This window comes from Eretmochelys imbricata, chromosome 12 (assembly GCF_965152235.1).
Source record: "Eretmochelys imbricata isolate rEreImb1 chromosome 12, rEreImb1.hap1, whole genome shotgun sequence".
In the NCBI taxonomy this organism is placed as follows: Eukaryota; Metazoa; Chordata; order Testudines; family Cheloniidae; genus Eretmochelys; species Eretmochelys imbricata.
The window spans coordinates 19,154,201-19,173,217 of record NC_135583.1 but is presented as its reverse complement, the minus strand read 5'-3'; the positions used below and the strand labels follow the sequence as shown (position 1 = coordinate 19,173,217).

At 39.0% G+C, this 19,017-nt stretch overlaps 1 protein-coding gene across 8 annotated transcripts in view; it reads right to left on the bottom strand.

Annotated features, from left to right (window-relative positions):
* Positions 1-219: 219 nt before the first annotated feature.
* ITFG1 (integrin alpha FG-GAP repeat containing 1) overlaps positions 220-19,017 on the bottom strand; it is a 218,268-nt gene continuing 199,470 nt past the window's right edge. The window contains exons 15-19 of one of the 8 annotated variants that reach the window (XR_013347662.1): positions 14,673-14,797; positions 14,231-14,296; positions 12,908-12,990; positions 12,135-12,753; positions 4,155-4,272 (exon numbers count right to left, since the gene is read on the bottom strand). Coding sequence is in view for 1 of the 8 variants with exons in the window: in XM_077831060.1 (XP_077687186.1) it covers positions 1,535-1,594; positions 4,155-4,272; positions 12,908-12,990; positions 14,673-14,797 (386 nt within the window). In the remaining 7 variants the exon portion in view is untranslated. Of the gene's footprint in view, positions 1,595-4,154; positions 4,273-12,134; positions 12,754-12,907; positions 14,297-14,672; positions 14,798-19,017 lie in introns of those variants that run through there. The other 7 variants (XR_013347659.1, XM_077831060.1, XR_013347660.1 and 4 more) reach the window with 7 other exon arrangements.

Sequence of the window (19,017 nt, the reverse complement as noted above, 5' to 3'; positions counted from 1 at the left end):
GTCATGACAGTTACAGAAATAAATTATTCTAACCATGATTTACGATGGACATAATCAGTTTAGTTTACTAGCCCTGTTTTCCTCTACTAACAGCTCAATGTTGACAGGAGAATATAGTATCAGAGGTTAATGGGTGACAAGAGATTATGGGGCAGTGACCACTCATACAGTGAAACAGACCAACAAGGCTATAATATAAAGATAGCACCAACGATAATATTTGTTTGCACTTAAGCAACTAACATGCTTGATTTAATAAACATTTATTATGAATGCACATTAACAGATTTAAATACACAGTGAATCATGTAAATGCAAACCATTTTAAGAACAAAGGAAAACTGTATTACATAAAACAAAAGCATGATTGTTTTCAGGGAACATGTATTACCATTGCTGCAGTCTAATCTGGATGATGGAAAGCTATCAACATTTTGAATATACAGAACTGAGCTTCTCTTCAGACATAATCATCACTCTCTTCCTACAGAATTTGGGGACAGTAGCATAACATGCCCTCAAGTAAGAAGTTTACATCAAGGACTTGATATGAACCATAGAATACCTCAGCCCTTAATCATGAATGGCCTTTGGGGTGGAAACAGGCAGGCCAAACATAGGACTCCACCCCAGTCTCCCTTACAGGTTTTTCTATAAGCTTCCCCCCAAGAAAATCAAATTCCATTCATAATCTTGATGGCTATTTGCTTTCATAATTAAATTTAAGTATAGTCACATTGATACACATCAATACTCAAGCAAAATTCTTCTGATCACATCCATTCTAGGAAGGCATAATTTTTACATATTTTGGATTATGATAATTAATTTCTGTATAAACTTAGGTTTTATTTATTTTTTTAAAATTTGAATGCTTCATGCCTAGAACTAATATACATCAACAGTACAGATGTCCAATGATTAGTTATTTGGCTATTAGCTTTGTAGATTTAATTTAGTCATTCAGTAAATAAATTCTCATCTAACTATTGCATTTAAGGATTAAACCAAAGGAAAAAAGATCTAGACACTTTAGATCAAGCACCCCAAGAGTACAGTTATAGTAATTGATGTAAAATGTCTCATCTGATAATCTGCATTAGGTTCATTTACAGACATATAATTTATATTGCAGAAATGACAAGACCAATTCCAGTGGCACTAAAGGATTCTTCTCAGTGAAATGCTAACTTTATTTACACGTTACTTCTTTTCCGTCAAATGTTGTACTGGAACAAGTGGCAGTATGTAAACATTGGAACAAATGCGAAAAAATCCCTTACTAAGAAAAATAAATTGACAGTGTTGTTAAATAAAGGCCAGTAACTGCCAGTATATACAAATTGTTTACTGAAAGCTCATATTGAGACATTCAGGTATGATTTTAGTGCTTTTCAAATAAATACCAAATAATGCAACATGTACAAATAACACACTAACAATACCCCAGCTCCCCCAATCTCCTTTACAAGTTGGAATTTCGTATTTTGATTAAGCAAATGAATAGCAGCTCCTTCATAGATCTTAAGGCATGTTACATAGCATCAAAATGGAACCGATGGGCTTCTTGTCGTTTCTCTCGGTCATCTGCTTTCTGAAAAATAAACCATAACACTTTATAGAATACAAGAAACAGCATTGCACATACCTTGCATTCTAATAGAAAATTAGTTGTCAACTGCCACAGAATGGCTATTTTTTCAACTCTGTCATTCAACAGAAGACAAAAAGCTAACTAACTGCCTCAACAATTAATACTTAATAGGTGTCAGTTTATAATAGCAATAATCTGTTCAAAATTGGCTGCTGCCGTTAATGATGAGATGTTTTAGTATTAATGACCCAATGCTTTCGGTTATTCTAATGAACGTTTTTTTCAAGGATTATTGCTTAAGTGGTTAAATGAAAAATGCTTTGAAGTGCGCTTTTATGTCATCTGCCTTGTAAAAGATGATAAATATTATTAGGAATGGTGAATTGGCTCTGAAGCAACCACACGTGGTCCCAGCTCTTGTAATTTAAGAACTAGATTATTTTAAAATTACTGTTAAGAGAACCAAAATTGAAAAATTTGACAAAAGGGACAGTAAGACTGTAGCAATTCAACCAATAATAGCATTAAGAACTGCAGATGAAAAATTGGGGCTCCACTTTGTTTGTGGGCATATGCATGTGTATAAACAGTGAACAACTGGGAAGGTAAATACATTTCTTTCCTTATTTGAGTGCTGTACACGTAGATCTGTCAAAACAACAGTGTTACTGACGTGTGTGTTTATGGATAAATAAGGAGAGTATTCAGTTTGTACCTATAGCTGTATGGTCTCTAGTTACATGTAGTAATTTTCCATGTATTTTATTTCCTCTCTCCAGTCCAGAATATTTTACCTATGTACTTCTTTCCAGGGTTTACTAATGTTGGATTAACTTTATTGGGAACTGAGATTAGCCTTATGTGACAAATAAACTGTTTGTCTGCAGCTACAGAGTCCTAACAACATTTCTAACATATACACGAGCAAGCAATGAATCGCTCTTTCAATTTATCCGACTTGCAAAATTCTTCCTGCTTGCTACTTGAGGCTAATACTTTTATTTTTAAGAGTGAGTAAAATATTGTTGGTTTGTCACCATCATGACATAGGCATGTGCCTGAGCTGGTAACCTTTCACAACAATTTTACTAGGTATCTATGCTATCTCTCTCTCTATATTTCTATAACGAAAACTAGGTTGTGGGAAACATGGTATCACCTGCTCTGGCTCCATTCCAAAGATTTCGTTGTCACAGACCACACAAGTGTACAATTGGGCATCCTACTGGATTGTGTTCTACTAGATTTTGCTGTTTTAGTCTTCTGTGACAGGCTTACAGTTCTCAGTGTAGTTAAAGCATCCCCCCCCTTTAAAAACAATTTCCATTCAGTTGTGTTCTCTCTTTCTTTCATGCATTCTGAAAGTGTTAAAGACGATTTCTGAATTGACAATAATAATACTGATAAGTTTTAAAGTGTTGTCTATGTAAACTGATTAACCATCACATTATTCCTATGTGGTATCATGATCACTATATAGATGGGGAAACCAAATCAGAGTGTCTGAGTGATTTGCTCACACAGCAGGGCAAAGGGAGGCTGAGAATGCAGGAGTTCCGGGATCCTTGCTCATCTGACACCTATCTGAATGTTTAACTGGCCTTTTAGTTCACAAACACTGCCAGGCATACCAAGTCAAAAATGCAGTAATTTTATTTGACAGCTGTAATTACGGTATGCTAGGTAGCAGCACTTATTGGCTATCCTGCCAGTTGAATATTATTGTGCACTGAGAGTGGTTAAGAAAAATGGGACCACTTTTCTTTTGTGACATGAAAGAACCCTCTCAAAATGCTTCTTCAAATCAATGAATTTCTATACACTGTAGTGTATTTCAGCTATATACAACAGCCAGTATGTCCATGATAAAATCACACACACTGTCTTAAATGTTAATGTTAGTACAGTCAGTGAGGACACAAAATGACAAGGGATGTTTCCCTTCTCTCTGAATTACCAGCAGAACTAAAGAAGTGTAAGCTGGGGGTTTACATGTAGTTTTATTTCCAGACTCATTCCTTTAAATTCTGATCAAAGGCTGAGAGTGCAAGATATTCATCCTGGATATGAACTAGGGTGACCAGGTGCCCCATTTTATAGGGACAGTCCTGATATTCTGGCCTTTGTCTTATATAGGCACCTTTTACCCCCCCACCCCTGTCCTGATTTTTCACACTTGCTGTCTGGTCACCCGAATATGAACTGAACATTTTCCATTTAGTTATGAATTACGGTTTTCCCTGAACTATCAGCACTTACCTGTTACTGCCAAATTTCCATTTTTATGACTCAGAATTAAAACTAAATACCAAATATCTGTTTCTAAGGTTTCAATAAATCCTAAATTTTCCTAATTTTGTGAACAATAATAAAGTCTGATACCTTTCAGGAATGAGAGGATTATTATAGATTGATGAATTTAGTGAATACCCCCCAAAACTTTTCAAACTGAAAAACACTGTTCAAAACAACACAGCTTAGGGCATATATTAAAATATTAGGAAGTTTAAAGTACAGTAAAGATACATGTAGAAAATCATTTCCATTTAATTAAGCTTACCTTTTCTTGCCAGTGCAATATGCCAATTATTGCTAAGATAAAAACACAGACTCCAATTAGGGCTATAGCTGTGAGCAGCACAATGTTACTTGGGGTCAGGTACAGCTTGGCACTCCAGCTACACAGAAGAGGAGAAGCAAAGGAAACCTCAGTCACTCTTCATTAGGAGAAAGAGTAGATTCAATAGAGATTATGTTTACAAAAATATAAAGGTAGTACGGTGACCCACGACTTGGTCTTCAAAAGCTAGGGGCTTCACTGAAAGACCTCCCCTAATAATGTTTACTTACAAATATAGGGTTTAATATCATTGCCATTTCCAACTAATGCCATCTCTAAGCTTAGTTTCTATTGATCTACTCACAGAAGTGCTATGGTTAGCCGCAGGGACTGACTCTTTCATTTAGGCACTCCTTAACGTGGCACTTCTTTTGCAGTGGGCATGGAAGGGAGCAAAATAAAATGCACAGGATAAGCCTCCAAAAAAGCCGTGCCTAAGACTGAGGTGAAGGGAAAAGAGCAGGGAAACAGTCCACCTGGCATGCTGCCTCTTCTGCCAAGAAAGCCCCTTTGCTGCAACACGGCACTGCAGGGGACTTGGGGAGCAGTCATTGTACATTTCCATCAGTCATCTGCATATCTACACTGTTCAGAAATTAATGCTGCATTAAATTCCTCTCTGTGCCTACGTTAAGTATCAGAACCCACTGTACAGGCATGGCAAGGACAGCCAATGACAGCTGTGCTTCCAGGGAAAAAGAGAGGCCAGGCAGCATCATGGAGGGTCATCACACTGTAGAGTAGTACTTCATTTCCTTGTAGATAATGAAGTGGGGGTTTCATAGGGTACGGATGCCTTGCTTCTTGTCTCCTCCACAAAATCCTGCATTTGGAGGGGAAATTTATAAAGAAGTCTGCCTGACAAACTTTGTGGAGTTTCCTGAGTGCTCTTGGTTTTACTCCATCAGGGAACAATGTGACTTTAAATCAGGTTACAACAGGGCATTTCTATGAGATACAGAAATAGCAACAATTTCAGTATTTGTGACAAACATTTTTGCACATCCCATACTAGTAGAGTGTATTAAGAGACAAAGTTACTTAGTCTTTCTAATCTGTTTTATTCCACTTTTTTGTACTTGGGTATTCATAACAATTGATTTTAAATCATGTAGTAAGTACCTTATGCACAGTACACTACGGACTATGAAACTAGAAAGATTTTTCACATCAGAATAATTTTTCACATTGATAATAAAGGTGTTTAGGATCCAGAAAGCTTACTCCTGAGCTGTAGCACATTACTGCGCCATTAAAGACTACATCCAAAAATACAGTTTTATTGGTTTCATATCCATCAGATGTGCCAGTGTGATATGGTGTTTTATGAAAACCAACCCTACTGATCATAGGGAGTTAATAAACAAGATGTCAGTAAAAAGAAAAGGAGTACTTGTGACACCTTAGAGACTAACCAATTTATTTGAGCATGAGCTTTCGTGAGCTACAGCTCACTTCATCGGATGCATACCGTGGAAACTGCAGCAGATATTATATACACACAGAGATCATGAAACAATACCTCCTCCCACCCCACTGTCCTGTTGGTAATAGCTTATCTAAAGTGATCATCAAGTTGGGCCATTTCGAAATGGCCCACCTTGATTATCATGCACATTGTGAAGAGAGTTGTCACTTTGGATGGGCTATTACCACCAGGAGAGTGAGTTTGTGTGTAGGGGGGTGGAGGGTGAGAAAACCTGGATTTGTGCTGGAAATGGCCCAACTTGATGATCACTTTAGATAAGCTATTACCAGCAGGACAGTGGGGTGGGAGGAGGTATTGTTTCATGATCTCTGTGTGTATATAATATCTGCTGCAGTTTCCACAGTATGCATCCGATGAAGTGAGCTGTAGCTCACGAAAGCTCATGCTCAAATAAATTGGTTAGTCTCTAAGGTGCCACAAGTACTCCTTTTCTTTTTGCGAATACAGACTAACATGGCTGCGTCTCTGAAACCTGTCAAGATGTCAGTACAGTCAGATAAGGCTGTAAGATAACTATAGCCAATCAAATGTCATCTCATTCTTTTGTTAAGTACAAATTGTTTGATATTGATTTTACTTAAGTATTTCAGCAAAATTAGCTGCAAGTGCCTCATTTGTGTTGATGGGATATAATGTTTTCAACCTGCAAACATAAAAATGTTAGCGTTTTAGAGAGCTGACATATTAGGCACAATCTACAGAATTTCTGTAAAAACAGATGGATTCACAAGAAACTGCATCCCTCCCTATCCTGCAGCTCTCCAGCACCTTCCCCTTAGGGAGCAATTTATCAGCCTCCCTGATGCCCTTTTCTGACTTTGTCTATGGGAGGAGTGATCTGGGCTTGCGATGTAAAGTCCACGTCTGCAGTATGGTTAGCTTAAGTAGTTCATTTCCTGCATGTCCAAATATTAACACAAAACCTTCTGAGCCATAGGTCCCTACATCCAAAAATCTCAAGGCACTTCACAGCCATTTATTTAGCCTCATACCTTTTTTACCTATAAACTGAGGCACAGATTTGTTAAGTTTTTGTAACTTTAACTACTACTTGGATCTTTTAAAAATATTTAAGGTATTCTGAAGAAAGATAAATTCAAGCCCATCACAAGTTTGTCATATTTTCAAATAGGAATAATCCACCTTTACAGCTCACATCATTTTAAACATTCAGCTCAAACTTTGTGACCAAATAAGACATTGCCATTCAGGCCTCGCCTTCCACTCTCTGCTTCAAACTCCAGTGGCAAAATCTTCTAACGTATGTATTACTGCTTACCTCTTATTATATATGCTTAAAAGTACAGCATTTTTTGTTTCTTTTAAATATTACATGATTGTTGCATGTAGTAGTTCAGTGCATATCTTATTTTTTTAAGTGACTCGCTCAAAGGCAGAAATTAAATATAGACCCCTTTTTGGATTAAATCAAAATTTATTGACCAATGAGGTCAGTCTCTGTAGTCAATAAACCTTGAAATAGACTGAAAAATGAAACCAATGTGTATTTTATTTCTAAATAAATTTGCAGAAAACATTCCTTCAGAAACACAAGGGGGGCAAACAAAAGTGCCCAAGAGGTTGGTTGTAGCTGAAAGTGGTACAACAGAATTTATAAAAATATCAATGGCAGTGAGACTGTATAGAAACTTAATTATTGCTAATTTGAAGAACAGTACCCTTGCATTACTTGCAAAGTACGCTTTGTCAATGAGATTTTATTTTTAAACAGGATTCCTAATATGTTTACAATGTTTGTATTTGGAAATGTGCGCATGTATTGTTGGCATGGGTGACTAAGTGCTGGCCATGGCCCCAGTTCAGCAAAGTACTTAAGAATGTGTCAAATTTTAAGCATGTCAATACATTAATACATTTTAAAGTTGGAAGAGACTATCATCATCATCATCTAATCCGACTTCATGCACAACATAGTTCATAGAATTTCACCCAGTAATTCCTGCATCAATTTCTGTTTGCACTAGTGTGTAATAATCTTTTAGAAAAATATCTAAGTGTACTGCAAGGCAGGCTGTCTTTCTAAAGAGATATGGTCTGTCTCACTGAGAAGTTAGGGGCTTTATGTAGAAATCACTGGGGAAGTTCTATCACCTGCGTTATACAGGCTGTAATGGCCCCTTCTGGCTTTAAAATCTATGAATCCTTCCAGACCTTCTACTACAGGACTACCCACATGCTTAAACTTAAACAAATGCTTAAGTACCTTGCCAAACTGGGGTCTATTTGCATAAACTGCTCAATATTCTCCCATTTGGAGTATTAAAATAAGCACTTGTGTAAGTCTACTTAGAGAGATGAATTGAGTTGCCCAGAGTCACCAGCAGGGCAATGCCAGAGCTGGTAATGAAACTCAGCTATTCTGAGTCCCAGTCCAGTGAGCTATTAGGTCCCATTGAATTGAGTCAAGAAGCAAGTAATTTACCTGACGACTTATTCTGGCACCATTTGTAGGCTAGCCAGTAAGAATCAACCAATTTTAAAATAGCTTCTAACGCAGCTTATAAAATTAAGGAGATAGCCAAACAGATCATAGTGTTATCCTTGAGGAAATCCAGTTACACATTTTTTTTAAAAAAGGGCAAAAGTGTCTTTTATATACTTTATATAATAGACTGTCCACTCAATTAAAAATTTAAGTCAGTCAATCTGCTAATATACAATGAATATTTGGTATCCTACAGATAATATTATATTGCATAGAAGTACAGATAGAAAGAAAAATGGATCTTTTAATACGTGAAGTACACATAGGCCTAATGCCACCCACTCCATCCAAACACCCAGAACTAAGGAGAGGTTCAGATCCAGAGCTGGACATATTGCTCATGCCTATCTCAGATTTGAACTCTTGGGGTGAGGAGACTTCCATCTATTTTTAATGATAGCAATGGAGCACATGGAAGGCCAAATTTCCAAAACAGGGTACGACTGGCGGACCTACCCAAGATGTGCACACACCCACTGTGGTTTAAAAAAAAAGGTACAACCGTGGGTATAAACAAGCAAATGTAGTAATAGTGTAGCTAGACTCTAAGGTCCTGCACCTGCAGTGGGCCTGTTTGTGGTGCACATGTGGGGTTTTACAAGTGCACAGATTTAACTTTGAAGCCTTATGAGGATGATTATGTATCAGTCAGCACTGTTCTATATTTCACTGCTGATCAATGCAGCTACTCTGGAAATGAGGGTGACTCCTGAGTAGTAACCTTTCCCCCTGGGATTTGACCCATCTGTTCTCAACCCATTGTGCTTAGCACTGAAATTTTGGCCCTTGATGTTTGGTCTTTGTTCACCCAGTCTTAAAAATGTTTTGGCTTTAAGAGACAGGGAAGGGAACTTTTATTATGAAGAAGGATTAGGGAGAAGAGTCTGATGACAAGGGTCAAATTTGTCAGAAAAGGGGGATGTTTAAGCTCCACTCAATTGCAGAATAGCTGGATGTTTCACCTAAATTGATCATCAGTGAAATAGTAAAGTGTAAACTATAAATCTTCATTAGGATTCAAAGTTAAAACCCCATTGAGATGAATTAAGCAGTTCTCTCTAAAGTGATACTGTTCAGTTTGACTGGCTGCAGACTTGAGAGAACAGACCATTTTGTCCTGATACTTTGTATATTTGAAGAGAATAGAGGATTCATTCCTTAGGAAATTTCTTCCTATTTTATTATATTACTGGAGGAAAGAATCAATTCTGTCAATAGAAGAATGGATTAATATCCGTAATGCCTGTTTATCATTGGAAAAGGCTATTCAGAGAGAATGACGATTCACTGGGACTTTTGAGAAAATGTGGAAGTACTGCTTGGGGATTTAAGGAATCTGAAAAGGATTTAAATACAAATTAGGATTGCATCCCGTATACTTCTCTAGGCTGTAGAAATAATTTTTTTTTAAAGGGGTTTCTTTCCTGTTTAGGAATATCAGATGTGTAAAGTCTGGTCTTCCCTTATTTTTGTAGAGGACATCCTTGATGTGTCACAGCAGCTGCACTGTGTGCACTCCCATCTTAACTGAAAGCAAAAGTACAGAGGGATGCGCTTGAATCTGTATGTTTGACTCCGTAATAAACACTTCCTTTCACCAAAATGTTAGTCACTGAAGTTATATAAGAAAGTTTTAAACAGCCTGATTAAAATCATCTTCCTCTCAACTGCTTATCTCCTCTCTTGACACATGATATCATTTCACTCGTTTTTCCCATCATCAAAACCTCCAGTCATGGGGTGTGACTGGAGCTCAAGAAGACATTCCCAAGCTGTCTTTAATTTAGCTATCTCGGATCCTGGAGCAGTTAAGTCCACACAGAATCCTGGTTAATTACTTGTAGGGCTAGTCTGCACTAAAGCACATGCTGGTGCAGCTACAGTACTTTAGGACATCAGGTAGCTAGATTACAGCTAGCTCAGGTATGTCACCTTGAGCTGCAATCATGCTATTTAAATGAAATCTGGATATAATCTTAGGAAATGTCTATGTGTAGTGAAAGTTTTGAATATGTCTATTTCTCCTGTTTTCACATAATCTCCAATATTGAGTTCCACCTATTGTCAGTCTACAGTGTCCACATCTGCATGTGTTTCCTCTATGAGAAAACTAAACCCAGTAATTTGAAAGCAAGAGGATTTAGAGAGATTTCTGTACGTGGGAATCTTTAAAATACATAAGGCTAGAATGTAGCCTTTAATTCACCTGACTGATGTTATTCTTGTGCTTAATCACTAACGCAACATAGTTTATATAAAAGGGATGTCACATCTCATCTCTTCTCATATTTGATTCTACAGTAAAGTTATAATGCTGAAATTGTGATATAAGAATAATTTCATTATATAGAAAATTGACTTCACTGCAAGATCAAGCAGAAGAGAAAGCAAGAATGTGACTAATCAAGTCTTTATTATGAGTAGGGGTCTACCAAATTCGCAGCCGTGAAAATCACATCACAGAATGTGAAATCTGGTCTCTGGCTGCCCGGCTCTGAAGGCAGAGTGGAGAACAGCTGTTGCTGGCCGGGTACCCAGCTCTGAAGGCAGTGCTCTGGCCAGCAGTAGCAGAGAAATAAGGGTGGCATGATATGGCCACCAGCAGCTGCTGCTCCCCGCTCTTCAATACCTCTGCTGCTGCTGGCGGCATTGCTGTCTGCAGAGCTGGGCGCCTGGGCAGCAGCTGCAGGTTTCCCGCCGCTTAGCTTCAGGCAGCGCCACTCTCAGCAGCAGCAGCGGAGAAGTAAGGATGGCAATACCACAACCCCCTAATAGGCTTGCAACCCCTTTTTGGGTCAGGGCCCCAGTCTGAGAAACGCTGTGGAGAAATCACACATTTTTCATGGGTTGGTCACAGTATAAATAGCAAATTTCGCGGATGTGTTACCCATCTGCGAAATGTGCTATTTATGTCGTGACCAATCTGGGAAAAATGTGTGATTTCTCCGTGATTTAAGTAGACCCCTAATTATGACAGATATATTCAATAACAGCAAAAGTAGCACAGAAAAGTGCTGGCCAAGTTCAGGTTTTTGGTATAAATGTTTTTATTCTAAATTGATTTCAATATGAAAGTCCTCCTTCAAGGAACCCTCTGACCCTTAGCTACAGGAAAATACATGTATCCATGGCAACACACACCATGTGTTGAAGGACTGAATAGAACCTTTGTATCTAACTGGACACACTGAATGTATATCTGATGAAACCAAAAAAAGCCTATTTTCCCCATGACAATGCTTGCTACTTGGTCAAAAAGAAAGTTGGCAGGTATATTTTCATTTATTGGAAAATACTTAATGGATGCTCACTGTAAATATATAAAACATTTATGCAAATACCTGTATGTTCAATAATTTAAAGAGAAAATACCAATATTACTATAGTGTGAAATGCGCAATGTATTTTAAATTTGACTGTCATGATCCACAAAAGGAAATAAAGCTATATGCTTATTTACAAGAATCTCTCATACAGATGAGGGAATACGTACACATATTCCACATAAACATGTACACATATTCTCTCTCCATCTGCCTACTCCCTGACAATTTAGCAATGGTCACAAATGAACACATCTATAATATACCAAGTATGACACACTGACAATATCCTGTAATAGCCTGAACAAACTTTATGGAATTAAGATAAAGTTTATTGAATTAAGTTAAACCTGACTGAATTAGGGTCAATACTTTGGGGTACACTGTATAAAAAATGCAATTGTGTGTTATTGTGGCATTGTATGTACCTTCTCTAGTAGGGAAAGGGGGATGCTAATATACTTCCTCCGTTATCAACCCTTTGAAGCCACCCACCTGGAGAGGTTTGCACATACTCGTTCAAACTGGAATCTCCAGGGACCAGACAAAGCAATGGTTTTTGGACAAACAGCCTGGTTTTAAATTGGCTCAGGGTCTTCTACCTGATACAGCAAATGGACAGGATCCCTGGTCCATGGAGGGCTCCGATCCTTTGGGGAGGGTTGGAAGGACAGGGCCTCCTGAGGGCTCATGAGACTGAGTGCTTGTTCTGAGCTGAAGCTGTGATGAACTTGTAACCACAAGGAATCCCCCTTATGTGGGGTCTGAAGGACAGCTCCTGTAAGAATCCATGTTAGGATTGGGGTGAACTCTGGTAAGCTTATTAGCACGCATATAGGTTCTTTTATTGTTTTCACTGTGGAATGTTTTTTACCTTAAGAATGAAGTAGGCTTGCACAGGAAGTGTTGTGTTGTGCTTTATAACTGTAGCAATTACACCTCTCAGTCTCTGCAGAGAAAGCAGGCAGACATACCTGGGCAGCCTATCTCTGCTGGGATTGACACAGTGAGGACAGGGAATGGTGCAGTCTGGAAATAGCATGGTCAGAAGGGAGGGAGAAACGTGTCTCCACCCAAGAGAGGTGACAGCTGGAGTGTCTGGAAACTAGAGTGGCTGCCCTTGATGGACAATAAAGGGGGAACACAGCTGCAGTTGCCCTGAACGGACACACCAAGTTCTGAATATGCTAATCTGCTCTTCAGATGATCAAATGTAACTAGCTGCACATGAAAAGAAAAGACCTTTTCTGTTAGAATTTTAATTAAACCTTTTCTATAATCATTCCACCATCATTCATTCATAGTCCATGACACACAATTACAGTTCTGCATCCATAGTATCATTTTCAAAATCTACTTCAAACGATTATATTACCTTCGAGGAACGTTGTGTGGATATGGAATGACTATAAGTTGGGAGTTCGGGATGATAGCTGTCCATTCCTGTTTTCTTATGGACTGAAAGAAGGAATGAAGGTATATCCACTTCTTACAAACTAATACAAATTTTAAATATTCTGAACTTTTCTGATTAATGTTATACAAGAAAAAACAAAAAGCTCAAACAGTTAATTTTCCAGGAGACAGGAAAAAAATAGTGATAATTCTCTAACATTAATATAAAGATTTTTTTATCCTGAAAGATCCCAAAGCAATTTACAAACTGAATAAAAATGATACACAAGGATCACTTCATCCACCACTGAAATACCACAATCTCTGAGGTGAACCATGGCAGTGTTTAAAAAGTGCACATTAGCACTCCAGTTTAGAGCAGGAAGTGAAGAATACGCAGGGGTGAAAGTAAGTCTAGGGACTTACCGGTATGGGGCTGGGCTGGGGCCGGCTGTGGCCCCCGGAAGGGGCGGGGCTGGGGGAGGTCAGAGCCAGCTCCGGCCCACCCTATACCGGCAAGTGCTTCCTTCCCCCTCCCCAGGGTAACAGCGGCAGCCAGGGGCTCTAGAAGCGGTTTAAAGGGTCCTGGGCGGTAGCGACAGCCGGAACTCTGGGCCCTTTAAATCGACCCCGTCGTCGCTTTGCTAGGGCTCCGGCAGCAGGACTCCGGGGACGGGGCTCCGGCTGCCACTACCGCACCGGCCCTTTAAATCATCCCTGGAGCCTGCTGGAGCCTTGGGGAAGCGACGGCAGCGGGGCTCTGGGGACGATTTAAAGGGCCCAGGGCTTGGCCACCGCTACCGCCCCAGGCCCTTTAAATCGCCGCCCCAGCCCCACCGCTGCTACCCCAGGGCTCCGGCAGTGGGGCTCTGGCAGCAATTTAAAGGGCCAGGGGCTCCAGCCACTGCTGGGAGCTGCAGGCCCTTTAAATTGCGCCTGGGGAAGTCGATCCACCCTGGTATGGCGCACCGGCTCTTGCCGGTATGCCATACCGGGGCATACCAACTTACTTTCACCTCTGAGAATATTATATCCAACTGATTCAGTAGGGAAATTTTATATAGGCAGAATTTAATTATCCAAATGTAGTCAGGACACTGGAGTAAACAGTCCTATTTTTAAAAATAGCATTGTGAGACCTTTCATCACCACAAGTTGTCAGGATCGTGGTTTCACATTTCGTCAGCAGGAAGGTTCCTCCAGCAGAACCGTTCCCCTTGCACCATGCTGGTAAAGAGTACAATACCAATTCAGAGGGAAGCAGGTGATTCAACAGGTGACAGACATTGTTTTCCTGCCCTACCCTGGAATTCTTGAGTGTTTCCCAGCCAAGTACTGAGTCATGTGGGCCTCATCCACCTGGGGAGATCTGATGGGATTACAATATAAATTAATGTGGTTGCTGGCATAATAACTGGATTCTTAGAGCAAACTGAAATGTTATTAATATAAACCAGCTCTATTTTTCTATGCAAACAGCACACAAACGCGTACTTCTCTGTTTTTCTCATGAGTGATATTTTTGTTTTATTGTTAACTTCAGAGGCTAATGAGTTAAACTATACGCTGGAGAAAATGGACACACAGTAATCTTCAGCAAACCGTTTTCAATACCCATGAAAAATGTTTCTTTATAATTCTGAGTTCTGAAAGAGAGCAGTCCTAAGAACAGCACCCCCCCAAAACTTCATTGGGCAAGGAAAATACCAGAAAAAATAGTTCACCCATGATAAATCTCAACTTACCTTTTCTCCTAAAGGACGAGGAATGCCAACATATAAGTGATCAAGGAAATTAGCACTGCGTCCCAAACCTAGCACATTGTAAGGCAACTGGAGAGCGAAATGAGCTGACTGGCTAAGTTGTCCAGCTAGAATTTAATTTAAAAAAAAAAGGTGTAGTGAATCTACTGCTTAAGACTTTCATCACAATAACATATTTTGACTGCAGTAATAATAATGTTTTAAAAATTATAAGTAAACAATACAATTATCTGTTCTTAAGTGACAGATCCTGCATTTCCAAATAATCTGTGGGCATTCAACATGAAGAATAAACTTATTCCACTAACAATTTCAGAACTAGCCACCAAATGTATACTGTAGACCAAATCTTCCTCTGATTTAAACCTGAGTTACATTAATTGCAAGCCAGGGCAGAAATTGGCTCCATTGGTAATATATAATTATAAACAACTGAACACAAAGAACCGTTTTCCATTAACTGAAATCATGAAAAAGATACACATTTCTCTTAGCTAGCTTTAGATTCATTAACAACATATGATCTCCAGATATATTACTTACTGCATTTCAGCAAAATCTCTTACAATCTTTTCATCTTCTACAAGCACTTCTACAGCATATACTAACTTGGATCAAGTGTGGATCCTTTGTTTTCTAAAAAGCCCCTTATTAAAGGATTTGTTTATTGTTTCCATAACAGGAACAAGATAAACAATAAAACCACGTCAGCCCTTCACCAGGATAACAGAAATAATTTCAACCTGGAGAAGGGGACTGGCCGGTGACCACATGAGGTAAATTTTCAAAGTGTGAGAAGTAGTTTTCACAATTTTTTTTTAAACAGGAATTTGAGTGTCAAATTCTTGCACTGCTTTGACATGCTCTGATAGGTTATATTTTAAATCAAGTATCTCAAATTAAGCAATAAGACATGACAGGTTGTGAATTTTGCGTGCAATAATTCACACCTTGTATGTTAGAGTAGGAGGCCGCAGGCTGAGTTCTATTTATGCAACTAGGCAGGAATTATTATAACATAATTCAATCCCTGCAGTCCTTTCTTAGACAAAAATAAATATACTCCACCACCAAGGGAAGAAATCATTGGCAGGATGGTAAAACTTGAGAGCAAAGAGATCAAGATATTCTGACATGTTTTCTATTTTATTTTATGAATTCTGAAACACTGTTGACTTTATGACCCTTGGAGTGTTTAAAGCAATTGAACACTTTCATTTTAATTTCAGTTTGTATTGGCCTGTCACTCTGTTTAGCGTTTAGCTGCATCCCTTGTTGCCATGAGTTGTCAGCGATATGTAATTTTACTAGGGTGGACAAAGCCTTCATTGCTTATCCTCTGATGGGGCAATGCCTTAAGCCCTGATCTTGCATCAGGTACAGCTGAACTCAGCTTTATTACAGAAAAAAAAAATTTCTAAAACTTAAAGTTAAACACATGGATACACTTTTGTAGAGATAAGGGCTTAGAAAGGAACCAGACTATCTTTGAAGAGCATGTTTTCAAATAACCAAGTAGTTTTGTTTCTTATTTTAGCTCAAAGTATAGTTCAGTTAAGGGGGTGGGGGAAAAAACTAGATCAGAATCTAATTGATTTAAATGAGTTTGGTTTCAATCCAAGGTGTGGAAATTTCACAGGAGCTGTCAGCAGCATTAGAGCTGCTCCAATTAAAGGCAGAAGGTAAGTTCAGCCCAAGTCAAGATGCTGAAACACAACATAATTTGTATACATGCCTAAAGGAGTGCGAAGCTGATTTAAGATACCCATGTCACACTTTTTGCATTTGGGGAAACCAGATTTTTGCGGAACTCAGCTGAAGAGCAGCCACTCTTTACAGTGTGCTCCACATCGAGCCAAGACGACATATCTGCTGGATTTGCTGCTGCTTACCGCAGCAATGACTTTGACAGTCACTTCTGAGTTTCTATTTTCCAGCTATGTTCATACGGAAAGTAGAATTCAACCATGGCATGGTACCTAAGTGACCTCTGCTGCATGACGGAGAGGGAACACAGAAGTGTGGTGTTCTGAGACTCACAGGATGGACCCCCAGTTTCCCTGCAGATACGGAGTCTCTACCAGTTTGGGCAGGACATCCCTGGCTCCCTTTGCAAGGCGGAAAACCAAATACCTCCAAATATCCAGGGCCTCGCATCATGTATATTTTAACTTGAAGTTTAACTTTTTTTCCCTAGGGAGGGTACCATAGGCCCAGTGACTATTGTCTTGAATTGCCAGCTTGCCTTAGAGCTCTTCGGCTTGTAAGGCTTATATTACATTGTACAAGGGGGTAGAACTGGTGATGATTGCCACAGATTTAAGATGTTACCGTGTTATGACCTTTTCTTAGACAGCTGTGAGTTCATGGATATCATTTCATACTACATGGTTTAAATGTGCAAATTGTGGAGTTTAAAAATTATCTATTAAAATGAAACTGCATTTTTGTATTCTTGGTTGGGAATCCCAAATATCAGTCAGGCAGAAATTGCAATTAACTCTACTGTAATAAGGATGAATGAATTATAGTATTTATCAAGGATACCACAACACTAAATAAAAAAATATAAAAATGTTTGTTCCTAAATAAATAAATAAACTACATATGACATCTTTAATATGACATATGAATACACAGGCTGAGGAAAAAAAGAAAATGATTATTTAAAAAAATAGATTTTTGGTAAAAGGATTTAATTTAATTTAAAAGGATTTAATGTCTTAGCTTGTGAGACAGGACTGAAAAATTACAGGCTTTCCCACAAGTCAGTGTGGTGCAGGAAGACAATTAGTCTTTTAAAAAAGAAAACTTCCTCTTTATATCATGGAATCTTTTATTCAAACTGAGGTGATCTGGTTAGTATTGTATTTATCAATGAAACTGAAAAGTCACAGCATAAGGAAGCAAATGAATTACAAAAGTGCATTGCAACAGTGAAGATTTTATTATTGGAATGCATAATAGCAGCAATAATGAAAAAATATCAGGGAATCTGTATAAGATGCAATATAAGTGTCAGACTTGCCAGCACATACTGATCTCAACTATGTCTGACTCAGGTCGAAGGATGTGAGAACATAAGAGAATGCAGCAAAAATTCAATCAAAAACAATCTTGGATCTTTCTGATTTTGAGCATAATTGTGTTCACAAATCTAAGAAGTGGACATTTTTCCAAAACATAAGGGTGGCTAACTCAATATTTGCCACAGGACTCTTTGCCGCTTTTACAGATCCAGATTAACACGGCTACCCTTCTGATACTTGACACCATGCAAGGCACTGCATTTAGCCGTATGGAATGGAAATCCATCAACCTCATGAAGAAACTTGCACAAGTACAGACAGATATCATCTTCCTTTCCAAATGCAAACGGATGGACATCATACCAACTGAAGGTGAAAAATCCATTGCTATCTATACATTGCACAGACCACAGTGAGAGATTATGCCACACACTATCAAAGAAACTGAGGAACCACCTGATCAGCATCCTATACAACAAACAGGAAAACATCAAAAAAGAGCTCTCCAACCTGGAGACTCTCATAAATAACCAACCTTCCATACAAACGGACTTTACTAAAATAAGACAGGAGATCTATATTACACACTTCACCTCTCGACAAAGGAAAAGGGACTGTAAGCAATCTAAAATCCTACCTGCCACATGGGGCCACAACAGTGGTACCCATAACTCACCCAGCAATATCGTCAATCTATCCAGCTACACTCTCAGCCTGGCAGAAGAGTCTGTCCTATCTTGGGGACTCTCTTTCTGCCCCGCCACCCCCACAAACATGATACAGTCCTGCGGTGATCTGGAAGCCTACTTTCGCCGTCTCCGACTCAAAGAACACTTTCAAGATAACAGTGAACAGCACACTGATATACAGATACCCTCCCACCAACAGCACAAGAAGAATTACTCCACATGGACTCCTCCTGAGGGTCGAAATGACAGTCTGGACCTATACATAGGATGCTTCTGCCGACGTGCACAGGCAGAAATTGTGGAAAAACAACATCGCTTGCCTCATAACCTAAGTCGTGCAGAACGCAATGCCATCCACAGCCTCAGAAACAACCCTGACATCAAAGAGGCTGATAAAGGAGGTGCTGTTGTCATCATGAACAGGTCTGACTACGAAAAGGAGGCTGCCAGACAACTCTCCAATACCAAATTCTATAGGCCACTTTCCTCAGATCCCACTGAGGAATACACTAAGAAACTGCACCATCTACACAGGACACTCCCTACACTAACACAGGAACAGATTAACATACCCTTAGAGCCCCGAGAGGGGTTATTCTATCTACTACC